The 27,603-nt window shown below is 34.7% G+C and overlaps 1 protein-coding gene across 9 annotated transcripts in view; it reads right to left on the bottom strand.

Annotated features, from left to right (window-relative positions):
- RNF180 (ring finger protein 180) overlaps positions 1 to 27,603 on the bottom strand; it is a 285,865-nt gene that overhangs the window by 243,847 nt on the left and 14,415 nt on the right. For 4 of the 9 annotated variants that reach the window (XR_014242110.1, XR_014242111.1, XM_082383182.1 and 1 more), the window contains exon 2: positions 12,951 to 13,085. The exons of 1 other annotated variant lie outside the window; for it this stretch is intronic. Coding sequence is in view for 5 of the 8 variants with exons in the window: in XM_082383182.1 (XP_082239308.1) it covers positions 12,951 to 13,085 (135 nt within the window). In the remaining 3 variants the exon portion in view is untranslated. Of the gene's footprint in view, positions 1 to 12,946; positions 13,086 to 17,191; positions 17,298 to 27,603 lie in introns of those variants that run through there. 4 more of the 9 variants (XM_082383180.1, XM_082383178.1, XM_082383181.1 and 1 more) reach the window with 4 other exon arrangements.

Raw genomic sequence — 27,603 nt, 5'->3', positions numbered from 1 at the left:
GAATGGGAAAAGATATTTGCAAATGATGTAACTGATAAAGGGTTAATATCTAAAATAGATAAAGAACTCACACAACTAAATATCAAATAGAACAAACAATACAGTTAAAAAGTGGTCAGAGGATCTAAACAGGCATTTTTCCAAAGAAGACATACAGATGGACAATAGGCACATGAAAAAAACTCAACATCCCTAGTCATCAGGGAAATGCAAATCAAAACCATAATGAGATATCACCTCACACCTGTCAGAATGACTACCATCACAAAGATGAGAAATAACACATGTTGACAAGGATGAGGAGAAAAGGAAACCCTCATGTACTGCTGGTGGGAATATAAATTGGTACAGCCACTATTGAAAATAGTATGCAGGTTCCTCAAAAAAAAAAAATAGTGCTACCATACGATCCAGTAATTCCACTTCTGGGCATTTATCTGAAGAAAACAAAAACAATACTTCAAAAAGATATATGCATCCCAATGTTTACAGCAGCATTACTTACAACAGTCAAATATGGAAACAACAAAAATGTCCATCAATGGATAAAGAAAATGTGGTATATGTGTTTGTGTATGTGTACACACACACACACACACACACACACACACACACACACAATTGAGTGTCACTCAGCCATAAATAAGAATGAAATCCTGCCATCTGTGACAACATGGATGGACCTGATGACATTATGCTAGTAAAATAAGTCAGAGAGAGAAAGATAAATACTGTACGCTTTCACTTACATGTGGAATCTAAAAAACAAAACAAACAAACAAATATAACAAAAGAGTAACAGACTCACAGATACAGAGAACAGACTGGTGGTTGCCAAAAAGGAGAGGGATAAGAGGAGGGCTAAAATGGGTGAAAAGGATTAAGAAGTACAAACAACTAGGTATAAAATACATAAGTTACAAGGGCATAATGTACAGCATATGGAGTATAGTAAATATTTTATAATAACTATGTGAAGTATAATACATAAAAATATCAAATTACTATGTTGTACATATGGAATTAATAAAATATTGTAAGTTAACTATACTTTGAATAAAAAAAGAAAAAAAAAGACATCCACAGACGAACATCTCTCTTAAACAAAGCATCAAAATCCTTGATAAAATATTAATAAGTAAAATTTAGCAATAGATTATCATATATAGGTAGAAAATACTGAGGGATCCACAAAAAGCAACTAAAAAGTGAGTTTAGCATAATACATTTGCAGGATATAAAGTCAATATACAAATTCAACTCTATTTCTTTAGCCACAAAAAATTGTAATGGGTAACTTATTAAATATCAATTATAACAGCAGCAAAAAATATGAACAACTTAGGAATAAATTTAATACAATATGTATAAGATCTCTCCATTATAAACTAGAAAACACTACTGAAAGAATTGAGGAATACATAGTGGTGTGTATCTCAGGAATGAAAGATTGATAGAGCATTCAAAAATCATTCAGTATAACTCAATATAGTAATATAAAACAGAACAAAAATGTAAAAAATATTTTGATATATGTGGAAAAATCATTTGATAAAATTCAACATCCATTCATAATGAAAACTTAGAAACTAAAAATGGAAGAAAACTTTTTCAATCTGATAAAAGGTATCTATGAAAAACCTTTAGCTAAACTTACACTCAGTGGTGTAAGATAACTGTTTTACCTTAAGATGGGGAACAGAATGTCTTCATTCTCACCTTTCTAGTCCACATTGTATTGATGTCAGTACAGTATGACAAGAAAAAGAAATAAAAGAAATAAAAGAAATAAAAAACATACAGATTAGAAATCAACAAAACGATGAGATACATCTTCACACCCACTTAGGATGGCTATAATAAAAAATAAAAATAATGAAATAAACAGAAAATAAAGGTTGGTAAGGGTGTGGAGAAATTGGACCCACTGTACATTTATGGTGGGAATGTAAATGGTGCAGCCACTGTGGAAAATAGTTTTGTGGTTCCTCAATGAGTTAAACATTGAATTACCAACTGGCTTAAGAATTCTATTACTGTGTGTATATCCAAAATAATAAAAAAACAGGTGTTTGAACAAAAACTTGTATAAAAATGTTCATAGCAACACTACTGAAAATAGTCAAAAGGTGGAAACAACTCAAATGTCCATCAACTTATAAATGTATAAACAATATGTGGTAGATCTCTATGATGAAATAATGTGCAGTCATAAAAAGGGGTAAAATACTGATACATGCTATAACATGGATAAACCTTGAAAACACTGTGCTGGGTGAAAGAAGCCAGACCAAAAGGCTGTATATTGTGTGATTTCATTTGTATTAAATATCCAGAATCAGTAAATCCATAGAGACAGGAAGCATATTAGTAATTGCCAGGGGTTCGGGGGAGGTGGAAATGGGCAGTGACTGCTTAATGAGCATGGGCTTTCCACATGGGGTGATGAGAATGTTCTGGAACTAGACAGTGATGATGGTTGCACAGCATTGTAAGTGTACTAGATAGCCGTAGTGGTAAATTTTATGTTATGTGTATTTCAGCATAATTTTAAAAAATAACAAAATAACTTTTCTATTCACAGACAACACAATATAAAGAAAATACTAAGAAATTCACCATAAAAACTGTTAAATTAATAAGCACAATTTCAATATAGAATGTCAATATACAAATTTCTGTGTACCACAATTCTGGAACAACAAACGATGGGAAAGTAAACATTTAAAAAATACCACTTAATATAGTACCAAAAAACCATGAACTACTTAGGTATAAACTTGACACAATATATACAAGACTTGTCCACTGAAAACTACAAAACACTATACAGAAAAATCAAAGACCTAATAAAACCAAGAAATATACCATGTTCATAGAATGGAAAGTTTGATATTTTTAAGATGTCAATTGCTTCCATATTAACCTATAGATTCAATACAACCCACTCAAAATCCCAGCAGGCTTATTTATAGAAATGGATAAATACATTGTAAAATTTATGTAAAAAATGCAAAATGACCTAAAACATCCTGAAAAGTTTTGCAACAGAATAAGAAATGTAGAAGACATACACTATCTGATTTTAACACTTATTAGATCAATGGAATAGAGTAAAAAACTAGATCTGTATATAAATTTAGTTAATTGTTTTTTGGTAAATATGCCAAGATAATGAGAAAAGATAGACTTTTCAATAATTGGTGCTGGAACAACTGAGTATCCATATTAAGTAAAAAAAATAATAATAACAAAAATAATAAAAATGCTTACCACACACATGAAAAACAAATCAAAATGGATCAGGATCCTAAAAGTAAAAGCCATAACCACAAAATGTCTAGAAGAAAACAGGAAAAAAATCTTTGAAACCTGGGGATAGGCAAAGTAGTCTCAGGACACAAAAACATTACCCATAAAGGAAAAAAATGATAAACTGGATTTCATCAAAATTAAAACCATCTACTCTTTGAAAGTCATCACTAAGAAAATGAAAACACAAACTGCAGACTGGAAGAAAATTTTTGCAAAACCTGTATCTGACAAGAACTTTTTAGCCAGAATATAAAAAGAACTCTTACAACTAAATAAGAAGAAAATACAATTTAAAAAATGATTATAAAATTTCAACAGACATTTCACAAAAGAAGATATACTAATGTCTGATAATCACATGAAAAGAGGCATAACAGTCACTGGAAAAATGCAAATTCAAACTATAATGAGACAACATTACATATTTATTACAAGAGCTAAAATGGAAAAAAGAAAAGAAAAAAAAGGGAAAGAAAAAAGCAAAAAGAACTGGAAATATCAGTACAGACAAAGACATAGAGCAACTGAAACTCATACGTTTTCAGCGGGAATGCAAAATGATATAGTCATTTTAGAAAACAGTTTGTCAGTTTCTTAAAAAGCTATGCCCGTACTTATCATAAAACCAAGAAATCCCTAGTAGTAACCAAGAAAAATAAAAATATAGGTCCACATAAAGATTTGTAGCTCAAAACTGCAAACACCTAAAATGTCCATCAACAACTACAGCATCCATACAGTAGATAAACAACTGTGAAATGTATACAATGAAGTAATAGTAATAAAAAGGAATGGACTACTGATATATGCAACAATATGAATCAATTTCAAAAACACTATGCTGAGCATAAAAAGCCAGACATAAAAGAATATATGCTCTATGATTACATATATAAGAAACTCTAGAAAAGACCAAATGTTGTTACCTCTTGACAATGGTGGTGGGTACACGAGTACATATACATTTGTCAAAGCTCACTGAAATGTGTATTTCATTACATATAAATTATACCCTTGGGCTTCCCTGGTGGTGCAGTGGTTAAGAATCCGCCTGCCATGCAGGGTACACGGGTTCAAGCCCTGGTCTGGGAGGATCCGACATGTCGCGGAGCAACTAAGCCCATGCGCCACAACTACTGAGCCTGTGCTCTAGAGCCCGCGAGCCACAACTACTGAGCCCGCGTGCCACAACTACTGAAGCCCGCACACCTAGAGCCCTGCTCCGCAACGAGAAGCCACCACAATGAGAAGCCCACGTGCCGCAACGAAGAGTAGCCCCCGCTCACTGCAACTAGGGAAAGCCCATGCGCAGCAACGAAGACCCAATGCAGCCAAAAAAAAGTATACCCTAATAAAACTAACCCTAAAAGTTAGCAGTGTAACTTTACCTAAATTTACTTTTTGAAGAACAGACTTAATCTTGTAAACATCAATACCTGTACACATTAGCCCCTTCCATTAGGAGCTGAGAGTTATGCAGATTAGTATAACTAATGAATTCTTTAAAAGGCTCTCATAGAGAATACAAAGTGGAATTGACAAATACAGCCTTCTTTACTTCACTATTAGATCCGAAATTTTTTCGGACTTTTCAAGGTTCTGTCTATCCATGAGCTAAATAAATAAATATTTCTACAATGGTACAAAGAATAGAATATTATGTCAAAATAAGTTAATGGTAATCAACCTATCAAGATTTATTGGGTCATTACTAGACACAGTGTTGACCATATAAAGGGAGTAAAGAAACTTATTTATATGCCAGGGACTGTGTTTTACCTTAACACGTATTATCTCATTTTACTATTTCATTGTGCATATTCCATTATTTCATTTAATCAGATAAAGTGATCATGATATTTAGTCACATAAGATTGATCACTATACTAAGAAACCACTATCTGTTATAAATTCTAGAGATGTTTTATGAACATTCTTATGAGAAAAAACATTGGAGTCATATGTCTAGGTAGGTAAAGGAAATTTTACAATGTACCTATTCTTCTTATTTTTACCAGGTAACAAGCATTTGTACTGTGCTACTACAGCCCAGGCACTCTTTGAAAGGTTTTATTATTTTACAAATAAGGAAACTGAAACAAGAGAAAGTAAGTAACTTTTATGTAACTTGTCCAAGGTCACACAGTAAGTAGCAAAGGAAGGATTTCCATCCAGGCAGTCTGGCTTCAGAACTCAAGTCACTAAGCTTCCACTGTTACTTCCTATACCAAATCAATACTATCTTTTATAGGGCAATCATCTTTCTTACATAGCCTGAGTATGTTTTAAGGCATGATACTACTATTCTTCCAGAGGATTACAAAAAAAGCAAAACAAAACAAACAAAAACTGGAAGCATAACTTACTTTTAAATTAACCAAAAACAATGTACTAACTTATACAGAAGAAAGGTAGGTTTAGAAAAAATTCCAGTTGATTCTGATATGCAGCTCCCAAACCAATCTCCCTGATTTGAGAACTATTAACATAAAGCAAGCACATATTTTTCTCTAAATATTTAAAAGTTAAAGCATTCTCTCATGCCAACAAAAAAGACAAAAATCAGTTACAGCAATTGATACTGGTGGAAGGAGCATAAAAGGCTGGGTTAAGAGTGTATAGTATTGTTTCCCTTTCGGAAAATTAGATATGGCAAACAAAGAAAACCAGGATAAACACAGAGGCCTCAGTTATAAATGAGACTGCCAACTACTTCAACTGTAATTACACACACTGTCTTAGAAACATATATATATATGATATTCATGATACTTACTTCCAATTTAATTTTACAGGTAAAATAAGACATCAAACTATAAAGTCTACAGTCACTTAATTTTTTAAAAAATCACATAAATATACGTGATAAAACAAGTTTTAATGGATGTATTTTAAGATAAATGATTAAACGAAGCAACCTCATTTGAGGAATTTAAAGGCTTTAAAGTAGTGGCGTCAGGTTATCTCCTTGGGAAAAAATAAACTGAAAATTAGAAAAACTATATTATTAGGATTTTTAAAACCTTACTAGACAGCTTTTTGTGTTTCAAGTTTATCATGTGGCAAAGGAGGAAGTGAAGGAAGAGAAGTAACTAACAGCCGGTTTCACTTAATACTGTCAGAAAAATGTTGACAAAATATTTTGTAAATGAAATCTTTTGTTCAAGCAGTAGGGGGAGCTAACGCATTGTTATTGATATTGCTTTTTCTTTAAGGGTAGAGAATGTTTTCAGTTACTGTGTACAAAGAGAACTTCTTTAATTTTAAAATTACAAACTGTATGCATTATCTTCTTATCATTTAATGATTGTTAAGAGTTTTAATTGAACAGAACAGGTTAAATGTAAAAAGGTGACATAATATTATTATATAATTTTTGAAAAATGTTCAACACTAACACATTTCCAATATTAGTAATAACATTCCCTTAGCTAACACATTAAAAGTTAGCCAACTATATTATTTAAGTAATATAGTTTATTTAAATATTTGCAGCTATCAGCTATAAACACTACAGGGGAAAAGATCAGGTAATAAAAATGTCATTTAGATTAACATTATTTAATTAAATGTTTAAAGAGTTATAAATATAAACGAACCGAATCCTATTGGACTGCCTGGTTTTACTATTTGTAGGTTGAGAACGTACTTCAAGGGTGAAAATTTTTTTCACTCAAACGTCAGAATGAATAAAAGAGAAACTGAAAGCCTCATTTAAAGGCAGACCATTCCCTACATCTATTCTTGCTACCTTTCTAATTTCATGCTTTCAAAATTGCCAAAATAATTTTTAAAAAATTCAATGGTCATGTCACTCCTTTTCACTGACTTTCCAGCTTTTAGGAAATAGGTCCAAGTCCTTAATTTGTCTTGCAAGACCATAAATGATCTAACCAACACCCATCTTTCTAGCCTCAAATCTGGCCAAACTGTCTCTCAATCTCTGCCCTCCAATCATAGAAATCTTCTAGTTCCATGGAGATACATCACATTCTTTCCACCACAGGGCCTTTGAATATGATGGTCCCAAAGCTTGGAAGGTCCTCTGTCTTGTACTGTCCTGGCTACTCATCCACCGTATCTCTACACAAGTCGTTTCCTCAGAAAAGCCTCCCGCTTACAACAACAATCTTATGTCTATGTCCTATCTTTATGGCTCCCTATACGTTTCCTTTTTTTCCACTTACACAGCTAATAATTTAATATTTATGATTGAACACTATCCTGAAAGTTTCACAAGGACAGAACACTTCTCTCCTGCTCTTCACTGAATTTCCAGTGCCTGTCATATCTTAGTTGATCTGAGCTGGCATAACAAAATACCACAGACTGGGTGGCTTAGACAACAGACATTTATTCTTCACAATCCTGGAGGCTGGAAGCCTATGATCAAAGTGCCAGCATGTTCAGGTACTGGTGAGAGCTCTCCTCTTAATTTGCAGATAGCTGCCTTCTTGCTGTATCCTCACATGGCAGAGAGAGAAAGAGCTCTCTCTCTTCTTCTTACTGGATTAAGGTCCCATCCTTATAACCTGATTTAACCTTAGAAACTTCCTAAAGACCTATCTCCAGATACAGTCACTTCGGTGGTTAGGACTCACAGCTACAATGAACATTGACCAATGATTTCCTCTTTGCTAAAACCAAAGCATACTTTTAATTCTCATTCAGTCTCTACATTTGGCCATGCAGTTTGTATGCCATTTCTGTACAAATCTGGGGGCACCTTTCACAGATTAGCACCCTCTAGAATTATGCAGTGTACAACCAGCACATTAAAGGCAGTATCTGGTCTTCTATGTCTCGCTACAACGTTCAATATTACTAATGAATCCCTCTTTCTGGAAGATATTCATCCCTTGACTTCCATAACACCGTATCCTGATTTTCAATCCTATCTTTCTTACTACTCTTTTTTTCCTACTTTGTGATTTTTTTTTCCTGTCCATCCCTTAAATGTTCCTAGGCCCTCTTCTTTCTCACTCCAGTCACACTCTGCATGGTGATCTCATCTACTTTCACAGCTTGACTCACCACTTAAATGCTGATGACTCCCAAATCCACACTTTTAGTTCAGATCTCTACTCTGAATCCCATATCCATAGAACCAGCAGCCTTCCAGAAATCTCTTTTTAAATGTCCTTTTAGGCCACATAAACTTGACGTGCCCCAAACTGTGTCAAAACGGACTAAGAAGTGAAAGCGGAGGACACCACCTCTGCCCACCCCACCAGACTTCACAAACGGAGACCAATTTTGTTATTTTCTGGTTTTACTGTTTTCATTGTTATTTTTTGCTTTTGGTTTTGGTTCTGGCCCACATTTCATGTATCTCAGGCCTGAAGGTAGAGTAGGAGTCCCCTTTTGTCCCTGTGGACATTGTAGACTGTCTCAAAATTCCATTCTAAATTCCCAGTCACATGCCTTACCATATGCCAGTGGCTGGAAAACTAAAGCTCAAATGTCCCAGATTCCCTTACAGCTCAAGTTCCACACATGACCTAGCTTTCCCCAAGCTGATACACTGTTCAGTACTATGAAAGCAGAAGTGATGAGTATATTTGTGCTGTTTCTTCTAGCAAGCTTGGCTTTGAAGGTACTTAGATAGTCTGCGGCAAAAGTTAGTGATTCCAATGTCCAGTTCCTAGTTTTGTGTGGACTAAGAGGCAGCGTGTGAGACTTCCATTTCCTGGCATTGGTAAGGGCTAAACAAGTGTGGTTCTGGAGCCAACAGCTGTGGATGCTATTTCCTCATGTTCTTCTGAGGGCCATTTCACACCTGCATGGGGTGAGGAAGACAGGAGACAAAGTCCAGGGTTTGCTCAGGGTCGGGAGACTATAAGAGGGAACTCCTACATAAAGCTGGGTTATAATATCAGTATAAGGGTGAATGAGAAATAAACCTGTTGCTCAGAAGGACAAAGAAGGAAAGTTGCCTATCTCAACTTTGGTATTCAGTAGAAGGAAAGGAAAAAATCTTCTCCTCAGGGTACTGAAGAATTTCTTAAACAAAAAGTACAGAACATAAAGGAGATGATTAATAAATTTATCTACATTATTTTACAAATTCTGTTCATCAAAAGATACCACAAAGAGTGAAATACAAGTTATACAAACTGGCAAAAGAAATTTGCAATACAATAACCAACAAATAATTAGTATTCAGAGTACATAAAGAGCTTCCAGAAATCAAAGCTACATAATAGAAAAACAGGCAAGGAAAAAAAGACATTTCACAGAAAACACAAACAGCCTTAAACAATGAAAAGATGTTAAATGTTGGCAAAGATGTGGAATCACAGCAATGTTTAACTGCTGCTCATGGGACTGTCATTTGAAAACAACTTAGCATTGCCCAGTAAAGGTGAAGAATCACATATCCTGCAACATACAACTCCATTTCCAGTAATATACTCCTGCCTATGTTTGTCAAGATATGGACAAGTAGCATGGCTTGTAAGAGCAAAACAACTAGATTTAACTCAATGGTAGAGTGAATTATAAATTGTGATATATTAATACGCTGGAATACTACACAAAAGTGAAAAACTGGAGCTGCACTACATGCTGATATTAAGTAAAAGCAGCAACCAGAAGAATACCCACCTATGTTGTGATTCCATTTACAGAAAGTAGAAAAACAAAACACTTCCAGAAACAAGAAAAACACTTATTTTATACACAGATACATTTTAAATTATATTGTTAAATAGGTAATAAATTAAGATGATTTGATAGGTGATAAATTTAGCATTCTTTCAGCATAGCATCTGATAAATTACTTTTAGATTCCAATATTTTATTTTATTGTTTCCTTTAATTAAAACAGATGCTTCTAAGTTCATCTTTAATATTTATATCAAATGTATGTATTTATAAATGTAAAATAGGTTTGTATATTTCAAAGAAATACTTAAAGAGAAGCAAATACCAATACACCCACCACCCAGCTTAATAAGTACAACATTACCACTACTTTAGAAGCCCCCTCAGGATCCCTCTCTAATTGTATACTCCTCCTTCCCCCTAGACTTAACAATGATATTGAATTATTCCTCAAGCAGGTTTTTAACAGGCTTTATATATGTATTTTTTATTTTACATGCATATAATATATATACCTTTATATACATTATTTTATATAAATATAAAAATATTTAAATAATATATTTATGTAAATATGCATTTTATATCTATTATTTTAAATAAATATATTTTTATTTTATAAGTTAGTTTCAATAATTATATATATATTTTATTATGTATATACATAAACATTTTATTTTATATATAAAACTATGGTGACAGAAAGCAAATCAGTGGTTGCCCAAGGCTGGGCTTGGAAACAGGGCAAATGGGCCTAAGGAAACGTTCTGAGGTAAGAGAAAGATTTTAAAACTATTATCATTGAATTGTATTCTTACAATAAATAAATTTTATGGTTTACAAATTATACTTAAAAATCTGTAAAAAAAAAAATACATACATAGATTTCACAATCTCCTTTGGGAAACCTCTGTGACTATGACTAGCCCAGGCAACATTTGCTTACATTCCTCTGTTACAGTACTTATCAAATCAGGCTACACTGCTTGGCCTATTTTCAACTAGAGTTTAAAGCTCCTAGAGGACCAGAATGTTTTTTCAATACTGTATCACTCTCTTCTACAACCTATCCCATTACATCCTAGAGCAGTGTTTGAACTTCTCTTGCTTATTGAGAAGGTGTGACATTGCATAATACCCTGATGGAGGAGCAAAGGCAGTAAAGAGAGTGTGGGGTGAGGTGCACAAGCTCAGGACCCTCACTGTCAGGTTCAACTGTAACTGCACTGCTGGTAAAAGTGTAATCTGAGGCAATTTATTTAATCTTCTGTGCCTCAGTTCCCTTATCTATAAAATTGAGACGATAGATTATCTCCTTCAAGATAATCTATCCTTCTATCCTTATGCTATAAGGAATGAATAATATAAAACATTCAAAACAATGCCTAACTAATAAGCATAAAAAAAGGTACTGGACATCATTATCACTAGGAAAAAGCAAATTAAAACTATAATGATATACCACTATACATCTACCAGAATGTCTAAAATTACAAAGTCTGAAAATACCACCTGTAGAAAAAAGGTGTAGAGCAACTGGAATTCTCATCACTGCTGCTGGAAGTGAACATTCACTTTGGAAAACTACTAGCAGTTTCTAAAAAACTTAAAATACACCTACTCTATGACCCCCCCCCAAATTCATTCCTATGTATATATCAAAAAGAAATAACAAAACACAAACACATAAAGTCTTTTACAAGAATACTGATAGCAGTTTTATTCATAACCCAAAACTAGAAATTCAAATGTCCATCAGCAGAAAAAATTGATAAATTTTGGTATATTCATAAATGGCATACTACTCAGGAAAGAGGAAGCAAACTACATAACACAAAACATAAATGAGCCTTTAAAACATTATGCTGAGCAAAATAAGTCAGGTGCAAAAGCACATATGCTATATGATTCCATTAGAATGAAGGTCAGGAACAGGCCAAACTAGTCTATGGTGATAGACATCAATATAGTGGTTGTCTTGTGAGAGGGGAGTATTGCCTGCAAAAGGGCAAAACAACTTTCTGGGGTGATGAAAATATTGTATATCTTGATCTGATTCGTAGCAGGGCTGAAAAAAATTTATCAAGCTGTATACATTTTTTTTTTTTACTTTATAAATTACACCCAATAAAATACTCAGCATGAAAAGATATTTTCCTCCAATTAAAATGTTTTTTCAGTTTTTAAAAGATGTTAAAAAAAAAAAGTATCTGCCATGTAGTAAGTATGCAGTCAAAGTCTTCCACTATTATCAGTTCAAGCTGGCTAATCTGTTAGAGTGGATAGGAAATAATCATGATCAAATGTGGCTGAGGAAAAAATTAAACAAAACAAACAGTCTCTCAAAGAAGGGGAAGAAAACAATTACATCCACTCTCTCTGCTGAATTGAGAATTCCCTGTAAAGTGCATGGATTACTATCTGGTTTGGACCTCTTTGATATTGCCTCTTGCATATTGCTCTTAGAGAAGTTTAGGGATTTTATCTGTTTTTTAAAAAACATTTACTTTTACCAGGACAACCAATTAAATGCTTTTAAATATTATTCAGGTTTTTCTATTGACTTTTAAATTATACATGAACTTTCCCTTTTAGGCCCATACTGAATACTATATATATAATATGTATATGTATATATATATGTTTATATATATGTATATGTTTTTATATACATATAAAAATAGGTTTTCTATTTTTTAATATGATCTTGAATTTAATTGTGTGGTGATGACTAAGTTCACTCATGGTGGGGATAAAATAAACATGGACTATTATCTTCAACCTATGTTTGTGATCCTGCACTTAAAACTTTAAGGTCATGTTAATGTCAGCAGCTAGAGGTAAACTTAATTATATCTGTGGAAGGTGGGATGCCTTTCGAATACCACTTTGAAATGTTTTCAGTGGATCAGGTAAAATAAGGTAAAAGCTAAGTCAGGTGCGGAGGGATATGTGTGCATGTGTAGGTGTGCCCCCAGCATTCCTATACTAGGAAATTATTTGATGATTATACAGTTAGCAAGACTCACCTTAGTCACTTGATGCTCAAGACATTCCATGAAACAACCAGAACCTGCTATGCATTTTCTACATTTCCAACAACGAAGAATACTTATTTCTTCTTGATTATGATTTTTAGTTATCAATTCTTTACTTCTCTTCATCTGTGGGAAAAGTAATGCATTTTTAGAATGTTAAACCGTGTCAGATTAAACTTGATTTTCTAAACCCTTTGAACAGCATTAGCTACATGAGGACCAGAAAGAAGAGAATTATCATTTATTGAGGTATCTACTAGTCTTAGGCTAGGGGTGCTCTATAAACTATATCCAGGATTAATTCTGATAATAATGCATTATATTAGTGACTACCAGCTTATTTTATTTTTGCAGAACATTTTGTCTATTTCTTTCCATCTGTTCTCACTAAAAGTGGTAAAAGGTAAGAACAGTTAAATAAGTTACTCCAGTAACTTTAAAAGTCACAACAAAGAACTATAAATATTCTTACAAATAGGATGTTTTGAATAGCCACAGCATTAAATTTTAAATATAACAGGATTTACTGAGTTGTAGTTAATTCTGTGAAAATTAGAAGTAATTACTTCACACGGGTCAGAATGGCCATCATTCTGGAGAAAAGGGAACCCTCTTGCACTGTTGATGGGAATGTAAATTGATACAACCACTATGGAGAACAGTATGGAAGTTCCTTAAGAAACTAAAAATAGAACTACCATATGACCCAGCAATCCTACTACTGGGCATATACTCAGAGAAGACCATAATTCAAAAAGACATATGCACCCCAATTTCATTGCAGTACTATTCACAATAGGCAGAACATGGAAGCAACCTAAATGTCCATCAACAGAGGAATGGATAAGGAAGATGTGTACATATGCACAATGGAATATTACTCAGCCATTAAAAGAAACGAAATCAGGTCATTTGCAGAGACGTGGATGGACCTAGAGACTGTCATACAGAGTGAAGTAAGTCAGAAAGAGAAAAACAAATATCGTTTACTAACGCATATATGTGGAATCTAAAAAAATGGTATAGATGATCTTATTTGCAAAGCAGAAATACAGACACAGACGTGGAGAACAAACGTATGAACACCAAGGGGTAAAGGGGGGTGGTATGAATTGGGAGATGGGGATTGACATATATACACTATTGATACTATGTATAAAATAGATAACTAATGAGAACCTACTGTATAGCACAGGGAACTCTACGCAATGGTCTGCGATGACCTAAATGGGAAGGAAATCCAAAAAAGAGGGGATATATGTATACGTATAGCTGACTCGCTTTGCTGTACAGTAGAAACTAACACAACATTGTAAAGCAACTGTACTCCAATAAAAAAAAATTACTTCAAATTAATGGGAAAAATCCTGTATCCTAAATGCATTAATTTCTCTTGTATATTATATTCAGTGGAACAGTTAACTATACTACATCTTGTGCTATGTGCAAAGACTTAGATAATAACCCTACCAATTTTTTAGTCTATTTTTATACTTGAGATTTTATGTCAGTATTGTGATTCAGACCAATTTGGGAAAACAGTTTCACACTAATAAGGATTCCAAAATAGGTGCAGTGTATTTAATAACCTGCCTGGTAACTACTCATTATAAAGAAAAGAAATGTTATTCTATTAAGCTGTCCACAAGGGCCTGCTTAGCTCCCTGGCCACATTTCCTCATGTGTTAGATCTTTAATATTTCATTTATTCAACAAACATTTACTGAGAGCTAACCATATGCCACACAATGAGTCAAACTCTGGGGGCACAAAGATGAGTAAAACTTATTTTCCGTCACAGAACTCACTATGCTATAGATCAATAGTTTTCTACCCTAGCTCATAGAATAACTTGAGAAGCTTTACAAAATAGTGATGCCTAGGCCAGGCCCCACTCTTAGAAATTTTGACTTATTCTGAAATGGGGAGGGAGTTAGGAATGGGTACTTTTTATTAAAAAGTTCCCCAGGTGATTCTATAGTGTGGTCAGGGTGAGGACAGGCTGTGTTAATACACAAACAATTAATTAAGATGTAACAGCTGAAGGGACAAGAGAGGGAACATAGATGGACTTCAACCAAATTTAAAGGAAGGATTTGAAGAATTCTGCCTGGAAGGGCACAGCATGCCCCTCTTGCAACCTATCTAGCTCTGTCTGACCTTCAGGTGCTAGGCAGCAGTTCAGTCTCCACTGACATCTTCAGAACCCATCCTTAGCCCAGTTGCCACTCTACTTAAGCTTTGTCCTCAATGATCATCAATAATATCTTAATTTGCAAGTGTTGTGACCTCCCCCTGCTTTCACCATTGTTGATGCTCCCCTCCTTAGCTTCATTAGCACTCCTTTCATCTCTCAGTAGTCTTCCTAGTATCTTCTATCCTCATCTCCCTTTTAAACACCAGTGGTTCTCAACCAGGAATGGGGATTGCAGGGAGGGATCACATCGGAATCAACAAGGGAGAAACTCCATATCCGCCTATGTTCTCCCCTTCCCTGAGATCCATACACACCTCCCCATTTCTCCCCTCCCCTCAGGGCTGTTCCATGCCCTCTTGGAGTGCAAGCATGTAGTTAGAAAAAGCCCTATTGGTGATTCTAATAAGTTTTCACTGAGAATCACTGAGAATTATACTCTGTGTGACAACTCTTTTATGGCAATGATTTTTAAATCTATACATCTAGTTTGATCTTATTCCAAAGCTCTAAGACCAATATTTTCAAATTCTGAATGTCAAATGCTATCTCTACATGCATCTCCTTTAGGGTCTTTGTACTGGCTGTTCGCTCTGTCTAACCTGTACGGTAGCCACTTGTTAGATGTGTTATTAAGCGCTCGAAATGTGGCTAATCTGAACTGAGATGCACAGTAAGAGTAAAATATACACTGAATTTTGAATACTGTGTAGAAAAAAGAATGTTAAATATCTTAATAGTTTTCATATTTATTTCATGCTGAAATCAAATTTTTAATATACTGAGTTAAATAAAATATATTGTAAAAATTAATTTCACGTTTCTTTTTACTTTTTGAATGTGGCTACTGTAAATTTTTAAATTACATATCTGGCTTGTATTATACTCCTACTGGACAGCACCTGTCTAGACCTCCTCGCCCCAGGTCTTTGCATGGTTGGCTCTCTTCTCATCACTCAGAGGTCAGCTCACATTCATGTCCTCATAGGTATGGTATAAGAAGCACCTGGGGAGTTTATTTAAACGTATGTCACAGGGCCACAGTCCCAGGAATTCTAATTCAATGTTTCTAGGGTGGGATTCTGCATATTTAACAAGCAACTAGGTGATTCTGTAACAGGTGATCTGAAGATCACACTCTGAGGGACAGAATACAGTCTAAGCTCCATTTGCAACAACATGGATAGACCTGGAGAGTATTAAGCTTAGTGGAATAGGTCGACAGAGAAAGACAAATATGCTACCACTTATATGCGGAATCTAAAAAATAAAACAGATAAATGTATATAACAAAATAGAAACAGACTCACAGGTATAGAGAACAAACTAGTGGTTACCAGTGTGGAGAGGGAAAAGGAGAGGGGCAAGATAGGGGTATGGGATTAAGAGCTATGAACCAGTATGTATAAAATAGATAAGCAACAAGGATATGTTGTACAGCACAGGGAAATATGGCCATTATTTTATAATAACTTTAAATAAAGTATAATCTGTAAAAATACTGAATCACTATGTTGTACACCTGAAACTAATATAACATTGTAAATCAACTATACTTCAATAAAAAAAATACAGTCTAAGCTTCTTAAGATGTCAAAAAAGGTCCTTTAGGTAGCACAAGGGATTCTTGCGATGGAACCGTTCTGTATCTGATTGTGGTGTTGCTCACGTGAATCTACACATGTGATAAAATCACATATAACTAAATACACACACACATGAGTACATGTAACTGGTAAAATCTGAATAAAGTAGATTGTTTGAAGGGTATACAGGATTGCTCCATGAATCTATAATTCACAATTCACAATTGAACCTACAACTATTTCAAAGGAGATGCAAGAGGGAAGAGATATGGGAACATATGTATATGTATAACTGATTCACTTTGTTATAAAGCAGAAACTAACACACCATTGTAAAGCAATTATACTCCAATAAAGATGTTAAAAAATAAATAAATAAAATGCAAAATAAAAAACCTTTTACCGCATACATTAAAAACTCAAAATTTTTAAAAAGTCATAATATTTTTTACCACTTAACTGTCCTGACATACTTGTATAATCCTCTATATTTTTTCACTATATTTTTAGCTGCATACGTTTTGATTGCCTCTTCATATGACAACTTTGCAGTGTTTTCTACAAAGAGAATAAAAAGATCATTTAGTCTTTCCTCTTTAAAAAACAAAAAGGCCCTTTACACTTTTAAAATCCAACTCTTAACTAGCTCTCAAGTCTTGGTGTCCCCTCCATGAACACTCCACACCAATAGTATGCAGATCTTTGTGCATTTCCCTAAAAATACTTTTTTCTGCTTTCCCACTTTCAAATCTGCTGTTCTCTCTTCCTGTAATATCACTTCCTTTTCCTTTGACTTATTTAAGAAATACTTTTCATCCTTTAAGGCTGAGCTCAAAATTTTCTTTTACAGATGCTCCCCAGAAAACTACACTTCCTCCCTCTTCTGTGTTCCCATGGAACTTTGCATGTACCTCTACAGTAGCACTAATCAAGTTGTATTACACTTATATGTGTTATGTGTCCTATTAATTTAATGGTGAGGTCCTAAAAAGCACCATGTTCTATTCAAAGCTGCATTTTTACAATCAAATATTGTACCTGGCACCAAAATGACAGTCAACGAGTGTTCGCTGAAATCAAATCAACGAGATCTGGCAGCTCAACTTACAAAAATTCTTTTTCCCATACCAATTACTAAGTATGCCTGCTTAACCAGCGGGGCAAACCAAATACAAGTCCTTTAGCAAGGGATGTGAGGAGCCCAAGGGAAGAAATAAAGCTGTGTTTATACATATCTGAACTTGAAAGGAGAACTGGAGACTACACTACAGTGATATATTTATAGGACATCTGAGGTGGCTTCTTTCAGAGAATTTATGCTAAAAGAAGACGTCAAACATGGTAAATGAACCTATTAACAAAATGGTAGTCTTTGAACTGATTTGAATACAGCCTGGTTGTCAGACGCTAACTCAAATCCATCCCTAACTCCAGCTCCCTAGACACTAGTATGGGTTCTAGAAAAAAAGAAGCTGTATAAGTAAACAACTGAAAATCCTGTTTTTTGTTGGGGTCTAAACAATTTTGAGCAGATACACCAAATGGCTTTAACACTCTGAGGACCTGGGGGCAGCAACTAGAGAACTATCAAAGCAAACAGAGGAGTGACCTTGGGAAACAGTAAAACAACATGAAAATGAACTTACTGCTGAACACATATGAATGTCTCACAATGCTCGGAAATACTTGGAAGGATTCTGCAGAGAGTGCTGGGTTCTGAGGCAACAAATGCAAATAACAAACTATAAAATTCTGGTATTACTGTTCATAGGACTGTGGTGCAACTTACAGACTGATAAGGTCTAAGAAATTCAGGTATAGTAGTCTGCTTTTCTTCCAAATCCTGTTCCTCATCTCTTACTCCAGTTCTCATCAGATCAGATACATGCGTTTTTCTAAAATGGGGTGCTCCCTTGGGCCCTAGTTCTTCCCACCTATGTCACAGTCTCTGTTATGGTAACTTTCTTGGCTCCTGCCAAAGCTTGGTCTCTCGGACCAAGCTAGCTGCTAATATCTGCTTGATTTTCTCCATATTGCCCGCTCACAGATTTCCTCTTGCCATACTTCACTACTTATCCTGATATTCCTGTCACTTTCTAGTATTTCCTCAACACAGCGGGCATATGTAAAGTAACATTTGGCTGAGTTATGCATACCTCTCAAATATTGACCTATTTCATTACAAAATATCAAAAAAGTCACATTTGTTAACATTACCACCAACCTCACCCAAAACTTCTTTAATTATCGGGCAGTAGTTAAGCTCATAACAGTGGATACAAGTTTTTCAAAGTGCTAATTTTTGTTTAAAATTCAAATTTTATCACTTGCCACAAATATCACCAAATATCCATGTCTGAATAACCATAGTTTGTCATTCAAGTAAAAATGGTGTGCTGTGGAAAGGTGGATAGTTCAGCTCTCAACTAAAACAACTGAACAAGGGCTTTTCTTCAAGACTACCCACCATCAGCATTCAGTGTACTACAGAAGTGCTTTATGCATTCTTCCCATTTTTTTTCACATGGAATATTACAAATATATGTATTGAAGAGTAAAGATTTAATAAAATCAATATTATTTACTGCTTCAATAAACGGTTTTTTTAAAAAATAAATTTATATTTATTTATTTATTTATTTTTGGCTGCGTTGGGTCTTTGTTGCTGCTTGCGGGCTTTCTCTAGTTGCAGCGAGGGCTACCCTCGGTTGTGGCGTGCAGGCTTCTCATTGCAGTGGCTTCTCTTGTTGTGGAGCACAGGCTCTAGGCTTGCGGGCTCTAGAGCGCAGGCTCAGTAGTTCTGGCACATGGGCTTAGCTGCTCTGCGGCTTGTGGGATCTTCCCGGACCAGGGCTCGAACCCATGGCCTCTGCATTGGCAGGCGGATTCTTAACCACTGTGTCACCAGGGAAGCCCAGGGTTTTTTTTTAACTGCATGTGTATGGCAGTGAAGAATAAAATGGCTACTAATACTGTTTGTCACCACTGCCTTGATTCTGCTAAAGGACAAGAAGTTTTACTCTCTATTGCTTTTCCATGATTAATGAAAATGTTAACAGAGCAGAAAAGGCAAATAACATCTTAGTATTACCAAGAATAGTTTGACCTGACTCTCTGTGGTCCACCAGGGGGTGTGGGCCACATTTTGAGAACTGCTACTTCAGTTCAGCAAAACAGCTGTCCCAAAAATGTTGCCTATGAAAATCTTATTTTCCACCAATATCCTTTAAAATATCTAAGAAGGATAGGTGGGTCCCCATGGAGAAATATATTTATAACAAAGTTTATAACAATTTATGAAATTTTCTATAAAGCCAACTACTGGAATTATAATCTACACAAAGACGTTTCATTCCTTCATCTGCCTTTTGCTACTTACAACTTTTTTATGGTAAAAATCAGCATTTGGCACAGGTCAAATTCTACACTCCTGGGTCTCCAAGGTTTGCTCACCTTCTTTTTATTCATGGATTTAAACTTGAGATGAAGTGGACAAAATATAAACTACTAAAATTTATCTAAAATTAGAAAATAAGAATAAACCAAAAAGACTTTAAAAATTGAAATAGACCTCAAATATCTTCTCCAAAACTCATAAAAAATAGGGGGGGGGGGGGTGGTCCAGGCAAAAATGATCTAACTGGCAAATTTTTCCAACTCTTTAAGAAATGGATAATCTTTGTAACTTATATAATTGTGGTGGCCAGAAAATATAAAAGGAAGATGAGCTCTGCAAACAAAACATAACCTTGACACACTAACTAGACAAGGAGATATAAAACTAGACAGAGTATAAGAAAAGAAAATTACATACCAATCTATTTACGAACACAGATGATAAAATCCTAAATAAAATATTAGTCATGGAATCCATCAGTGATGTAAAAGAATAATACATTTTAGCCAAACAAGATTATTTTCAGGAATTCAAGGATGATTCAAAATGAAAAAAAAAGGCCTATATATTTTACAAACTGTAAGATTAAAAGAAAAATAACACAGGACCACCTCAAAAGATGCAAAATAAAACTTTTGGTAAAGTTCAAAATTTAGTCATGATAAAAAGACAGCAATACTTAGCATCCTAGAAACAGAAGGAAATTTCATTAACCTGATAAAGAAAGGGCTTACTGAAAACCTTAGCAATTATAATACCTGATGGTAAAACTTTAAAAGCATTCCATGAAAATTAGGAAGAAAACAGAGACAATGATGCTATTTTTCATATTATTCAGCTTTAGAACACAATAGAAGAAAAGTAAATAATAGGTATAAGGATTGGGAAGATTTAGCAAGTGAAAAAGAAATTAAGTGCCTGTGACACCATTTTTCTTTTTTGGGCTGCAGATGTTTCCACCTTCTTAGAACTACATTGCTCATTTCTAATGTACTATTAGTTTCTCAGTCTGGGCACTCATTATATAGGTGTGCTCACTTTGTGAAAATTCATCAAGCTGTATGCTTGTGATGTTTATTTTTCTATATGTATCTTATTTCATCAACATAACCCCATACTTGCCTCTGTTTGAGAAGAGTGGGTAAAGAATTCTCAATATGGAGCAATGTCTACAGTAACAATTTTCATCATCTGGTCCTGGTTACACTGTCAGTGTTTATGATACATGGAAGTCAAGGAATTCCATCGACAGAAGGAATCAGAGATGTATTTTCCTACCTCTGCTTATGGGAGGATTACTTATCCACCACCAAGGAAAAAATGGAGAATGGGGAAGATGCAGGAATGTGTCCCTGCTGCTCTCTCATTATAAAAGTGACATATGTCAAAGATCAGCTTATATGTGGATAAACGGTCCCAGCTCCTTTCATGACCAAAGAATTGGTTAAATGCTAAAGAAGAGTTTGGAATCCAAATCCTACACAATTGGAAATGGGTCAAGATACAAAAATCCAATGTAAAGATCTCTCACATAGGGACAACACTTCTGTATTTTTGTATTTCATGCAAAGAATTTGAATGTGAAGTATTCCAACTTTTCTACTGTAACAGTAAAGGAAGAAAATTTTAAGCTACTGTTTTCCAGCACTTTTATCATCTTTACATATCAATATCTAATTATTTGGACAGAGAAAGGGAAGAATGAATAGGTAAAACATAGGAGAATTTTAGGGCAGTGGAACTATAATATAGTGGTGGGTACATGACATTATACATTTGTTAAAACCTACAGAACTATACACAGAGTGAACCCTAATGTAAACTATGGACTTCAGTCAAAAATAATACATCAACATTCAATCATCAACTGTAAAAAGTGTATCACACTAACACAAGAGGTTAAAAATAGGAAAAACTGTACAGGGGAGAGGGAGTATATGAGAGCTTTCTATACTTTCTGTGCAATATTTTTGTAAAGCTAAAACTGCTCTAAAAGTGTCTTAATTATTTTGACATATAATAGCATTATCTACTCAAAGTTATTAATATTCATTAACAAAGGGGAAAGTATACTTTTGTCTTGTTTATTTAAATGATTGAAAATAGTTTTTCCTTTGAAATCTGACATTAACATTGGTTTTCTAAATGTAAGAAAAACTTCTACCTTGTCAGTATGATACCTGTATTAGTTTACTTGGGCTGCCATAACAGAATACCACAGACAGGGTAGCTTAAACAATAGAAATTTATCAGTTCTGAAGGTTGGAAATCTGAGATCAGGGTGACAGAAGTTTTGGGTTCTAGTGAGGGCTTTCTTTCTAGCTTGCAGACAGCCACCTTCTTGCTATGTCCTCACATGGCCTTTCCTCTGTGCATGTGCACTTCTGGAGTCTCTTCCTCTTCTTATAAGGACAACAGTCCTACTAGATTAGGGCCCCGCCCTTATAAGCTCATTTAACCTTAAAGGCCCTATCTCCAAATACCATCATATTGGGGGTAAGGACTTCAATATACGGATTTGGGAGGGAGACAATTCAGTCTATAACATTCCTCCCTCTTGTCCCCAAAATTCTTGTCCTTCTCACATGCAAAATATATTCACCCTATCCTAACAGTCTCAAAAGTCTTAACCCATTCCAGAATCTACTCCAAGTCCAAAGTATCATCTAAATCAAGTGTGGCTGAGACCTGAGGTATGATTCATCCTGAGGCAAAATTCCTCTAAGCTGTGAACCTGTGAAAACAGAAAAATTATGTACTTCCAAAATAAAATGGTCGGACAGGCATAGGATAGACATTCCCATTCTAAAAGGGAGAAATCAGAAAAAAGAAAGGAAGGGGTGACAGGTCCCAAGCAAGTCCAAAACCTAGCCAGGCAAACTACATTAGACTTAAGGCTCAACAATAATTCTCTTTGGTTCAATGCTTTGCCTGCTGGGGCCCACTATGGTGGTGGCTTTGTCTTCTGCCCACTGGAATGGGTGGCCTCACGCCCTTGGCCATGGGAGGCAGCTTTGCCCTTGAGGCCATGTACAGGGACATGATCTGCTGAAACTAAGAGGGTGACTCCACTTTGAAACTCAGGAGGAGACAACTTTACCCTCTGGACCTGTGTGCTCTGGGCCTATGCAGGCAGCGGCAGTCCTGCTGATCTCTGAATTATCTTCAGGGTCATTTTTCCCTTTTCTTGAAGGATAAAACATATCTGCAGCCACTTCAGTCTAGAACAGTACCTATAAGACCCAAGCCAGTCTTCTCAATTTTGACATTATTAGAAAGCCCATGTTTTATTGTATGTCTTTCCTTTTATAGAATTCATAGAATAAAATCCTGTGAAAAGTATTGAGTTCAAAATTCCTCAAAAGGTAAAAATCATGCTAGTGAACAAGAAAGAAAAATCAAAGGTGAAATGACCAAAGAATCTGGAGCTCCCTTATCAATTATCTATATATTTCTTAAAAATTGGAACAAGGTATAAACAAAAAGCCAACAGAGGTAAAACTGATAAAAGTGTGGAAGGAGCAATGCATACCAAATTAGAAAATAAAACACTAAACTGAGTTAGCCAATTTAGACCATTTCAAGGCAAATAATATTGCTAAATTTTAGGTTTGTTTGTTTTTAAGGAAAAGCTAATGAAAATACACTACAGATAAAGGCTGCTGTCAACCTTGACTCTCAATACCATGTTACTACAGCTAAATAATGAAGCATCTGTATCTCTTATCTCTGCTGAAGATTGGTTTGAAAGTAGGAGGTCTATGGATACATATGCCAATGGGAGCATATTGAATGCTCATTAGATGGGATTCCTCTTTAATGTGCAAACAAACTAGACATGAGCTCTTACAAAGGAATGATGCCATGGAGAAAAATACAGACTGTCAGTCTTAGTCTGTTGCAATGATGATAGTAGTAAAAAGCCAGAACTATTTGAGGAAATTTGAGTATTTCTTTTATATACACACTTTTCCTGTATATATAACGTTAACAAAAATACACTGATGTCTGGCAGGATTTTGGAGAGAATGACTACTAAAATCAGAGAGAAAATTACTTGCAGAAAAGGAATATTCTGTTACTGATTGAGATATCCTGCCCATACCCCCTGGGGCCTTATATTAAAGATGTGTATATACTTTTCTTTGCTTAAAAGCACCAGGTTGCATTTGTAGCCATTAGACTGAGGCACAATTTGTCACCTAAAGGTTGTAAACTGGAAGTGCTTGGTAGATTATGTCTCCATGAAATAAGCAGTTATTTCTTTTATAATATAAAGAAATGTTCTCAGTGTAAAAGAAATCTCACTGTTATGTAGGACAAAGTAACCTCAGAAGTAATCCACAAATGTTTTGCAGAAGTGGGCTTTGAAACCAATGATTGTTCACATAAACAGAACATCATATGTAATAACTCTGTTGGGAATATGCTGCACAGATATTGGTTATTTTGTAAAATTGATACCATGTCAGCTCCCCCTGCTGATGTTGAATCTTCTTGATGTGTGTTGTGAACACAGAAGAACTGGAATAAAATGTGCTCAACTCCAAGCAGATACAGAAAAGAAGCATTAATAACACTGCAATCAATGGTCTGTGAAAAACTGCAAAAATATAAGTAACTGAGTTTCAAAGTAGCAGTCACTACACTTGTTTGTAAACTGTTTAAGAACACATCAGGACCTGAAAATTAATCTTACATTAGGCAGAAATTAAAACAGGGTTTTACAGATATAACTAGAGTCCTGTGGAATTTATATGCCTTATGTGGTTCAATAGATATTTTTAGAACATGTATTATTTAGTGAAAGCTGGCTTGTAATTCAGGATCCCTCTTAACACTAGCTTTCAATCTTTGTCAAGGGTATCAGATACTTTACAGGTACAAATAGGAGGCTGGATCAGGTGATTTCTAAACTGTCAATTCTATAATTCTAGACTTGGTAGCTTCAGTGACTAAAATGGCAATTGAAGCCTCCAATTTATTAACTCTACAACTGTCTAAATCACAAATTACAGAGAGACACCTCAATTTTCTTCAATAATTGTTGGTGTTACATACTTCAGGGTTGAACATGATAAAGTCAACTTCAACAACTTTAACTGTTTAAATGGTTCTGCATACACTTTAGTGTTCACATCGAGAAACATTTTTCTTGGAAAGCACCCAACTTTTGTTGACAAAGAATTATTCAGTAGTTCAAACTACCTTATCACCATCTGGTCACCTCTACCCACCCTCCCTTTTCTTCCCTTCTACCTCCCCTGGGCTTGCTGAACTCTTAGGCATAATACAATGCATATTCTACCTTAAGGAGAAAAGGTAATATAAATTTGATGCTGTAGTAGCTACCAAGTTCTTTTACACTCTCACATAGCTTCTTAAACTACACACTACACTTGAAGTTGAATACCATCTCTTTATTCTTTTAAATTTCTCCTTTCCCCTCTTCTTTCTCACAAACATACCTCAGACACTCAGTCTTGAATGCTCACTGCAGTCTTTGAATCCAAGTGACACCTTTAAGAATTGTAAAAATATCATTGAAGAAATGTAGATACTTTGTAAATTCTGTATTTTGATTAATTTTGCTCATTTAAACTGCTACCACTCTGGTAAAAGAAGGAATGCATTCTAAAAATGGATGAAAGTAATAGTATGTAGCACCCAAATATTCACTTATTTCTCACATGCTACTTCCTTAGGAAGAAAATATATGAAAAGGTAGAAATTACATACAGAATTAATCGAGTTATGAGAAAAGCTAAAATATATTTTCAAAATGGTGTGTGTCTATTTGTTCTCATATGTAAATCTTAGAAATCACCATATGATGAGTCTACAAAGTTTTGTTCCGAGCAATAGGTATAGTCATATTTGGAGATTTTTGAGCAGACTAGGATACATCTGAACATATTTTTTAAAAAACTGCCAAAAATATTTCTGATTGGACCAAGAAGAGGCAGTAGCAAGAAGAAAATAAAACCAGGTGATTTTTAAAAATTAATTTTAAGTTGTGTTTTGAGGCTACAAATATTCACTCATTCAGTGAATATTTGCTGAGAACCTACTGTTTTGTCAGGGAACACACACACACACAAAAAATAAAAATAAAAATAAAACATGTACTGTGAACGCATATGAGAGGGTAAGAGGGGTTCTAAGCCAGTTGGGAGAGAGAGAGTAGGCAAAATTGTCAGGGTTCTCAGAGGAAAGTATCTAATTAAAGAATTGATCCTGAGGTCAAATGCAGCCTTGTTTCCCCAGGTGCTTCGCAGGCTGATTTCTTAGAATGGAAAATAAGAGCTAAAACATATTTACTTTATGTAAAATATATTAATATGATATGAAGCATGGTCTTAACTGAAAGCTGATAAGAAGTGAGTTGTGGAACTCACCATGCTTTTATTGGATGGCTATATTCTTTTTGATGGGTCAAGTATCAATAATCAAAAAAGGGTTCAAATGAGAAATTGGTAACAAAAATAAGCACACTGGCTTCAAAACCCTTTTTTCTTCTGGGCAAAGGTGTAGTTACACAGAGATGCTTTTTGCTGGATACAGAGGCAGCTATACTAGGTTACTGTAAAAGATTGCTAGATAATGGAGACAAAAAAGTAGTAGGTATCTCCTAGCAGATAAAGCACTGACCTGGAAGCTAAGAAACCTGGGCTTGTTTATTTTACTTATTTATCCCATCATCTTACCCACAAAAGGGTTTAAAGCTCTTGGCACTTTCATTGTTTGCTTCTGTCTTTCCTGAACAGCCTTTATCTTTGAATAGTTCATCTGTTACCTAAGCCTCTGTCTAGTACTCATGTCACTACACCACCAGGTATTATACTAATGTGTACGTTTGTTTCTTCCTCTAAGTTGTAAGTACCCAAAGAAAGGGCATAAGCAGTATCTCAAATCTTCACAGTCCTTTATAATACCACATGATGCTTTTTACATGCCTATATATGTTGTTGATTTGAATTAGAGGCAACTAATTTTCTTACTCTGGGCACTGAAAGGAAATTCTAACAGATCACATATAAACCACATTCTTCATTTCACATAAATTCACCTATAAGCCAATTCTATGACTAATTTCATTATACTGCATTACATGGGGAAAAAGTCCAATTTAGAGACTAAAATATAATTAACATTTTCATATGATTCTAGATGAATCAATAGCTTGTCCTAATATACAAGGTGCTTCCAAAAGATTCTGCCCCTGCACTATTAAACTCTTACTTACTCATAATTACTTAAGGTTAGAAAAGAAAAATTGGATAAAGTAGCACTTTTTTTTAAGCCACTTAGTTTCTGGTATTTTTTTCATTTCTATTATGGTTTATTACAGGATAGTGAATATAGTTCCCTATGGGATACAGTAGGACCCTGTTGTTTATCTATTTTATGTATAGTAGTTTAAAGTAGCACTTTTTAAATGGCTTACTAGATTTAGTTTTAAATAAG

The sequence above is a fragment of the Balaenoptera borealis genome, assembly GCF_965194805.1.
Source record: "Balaenoptera borealis genome assembly, chromosome: 2".
NCBI lineage: Eukaryota > Metazoa > Chordata > Mammalia > Artiodactyla > Balaenopteridae > Balaenoptera > Balaenoptera borealis.
The sequence above is the reverse complement of the archived record's forward strand: the minus strand, read 5'-3'. Positions and strand labels throughout refer to the sequence as shown.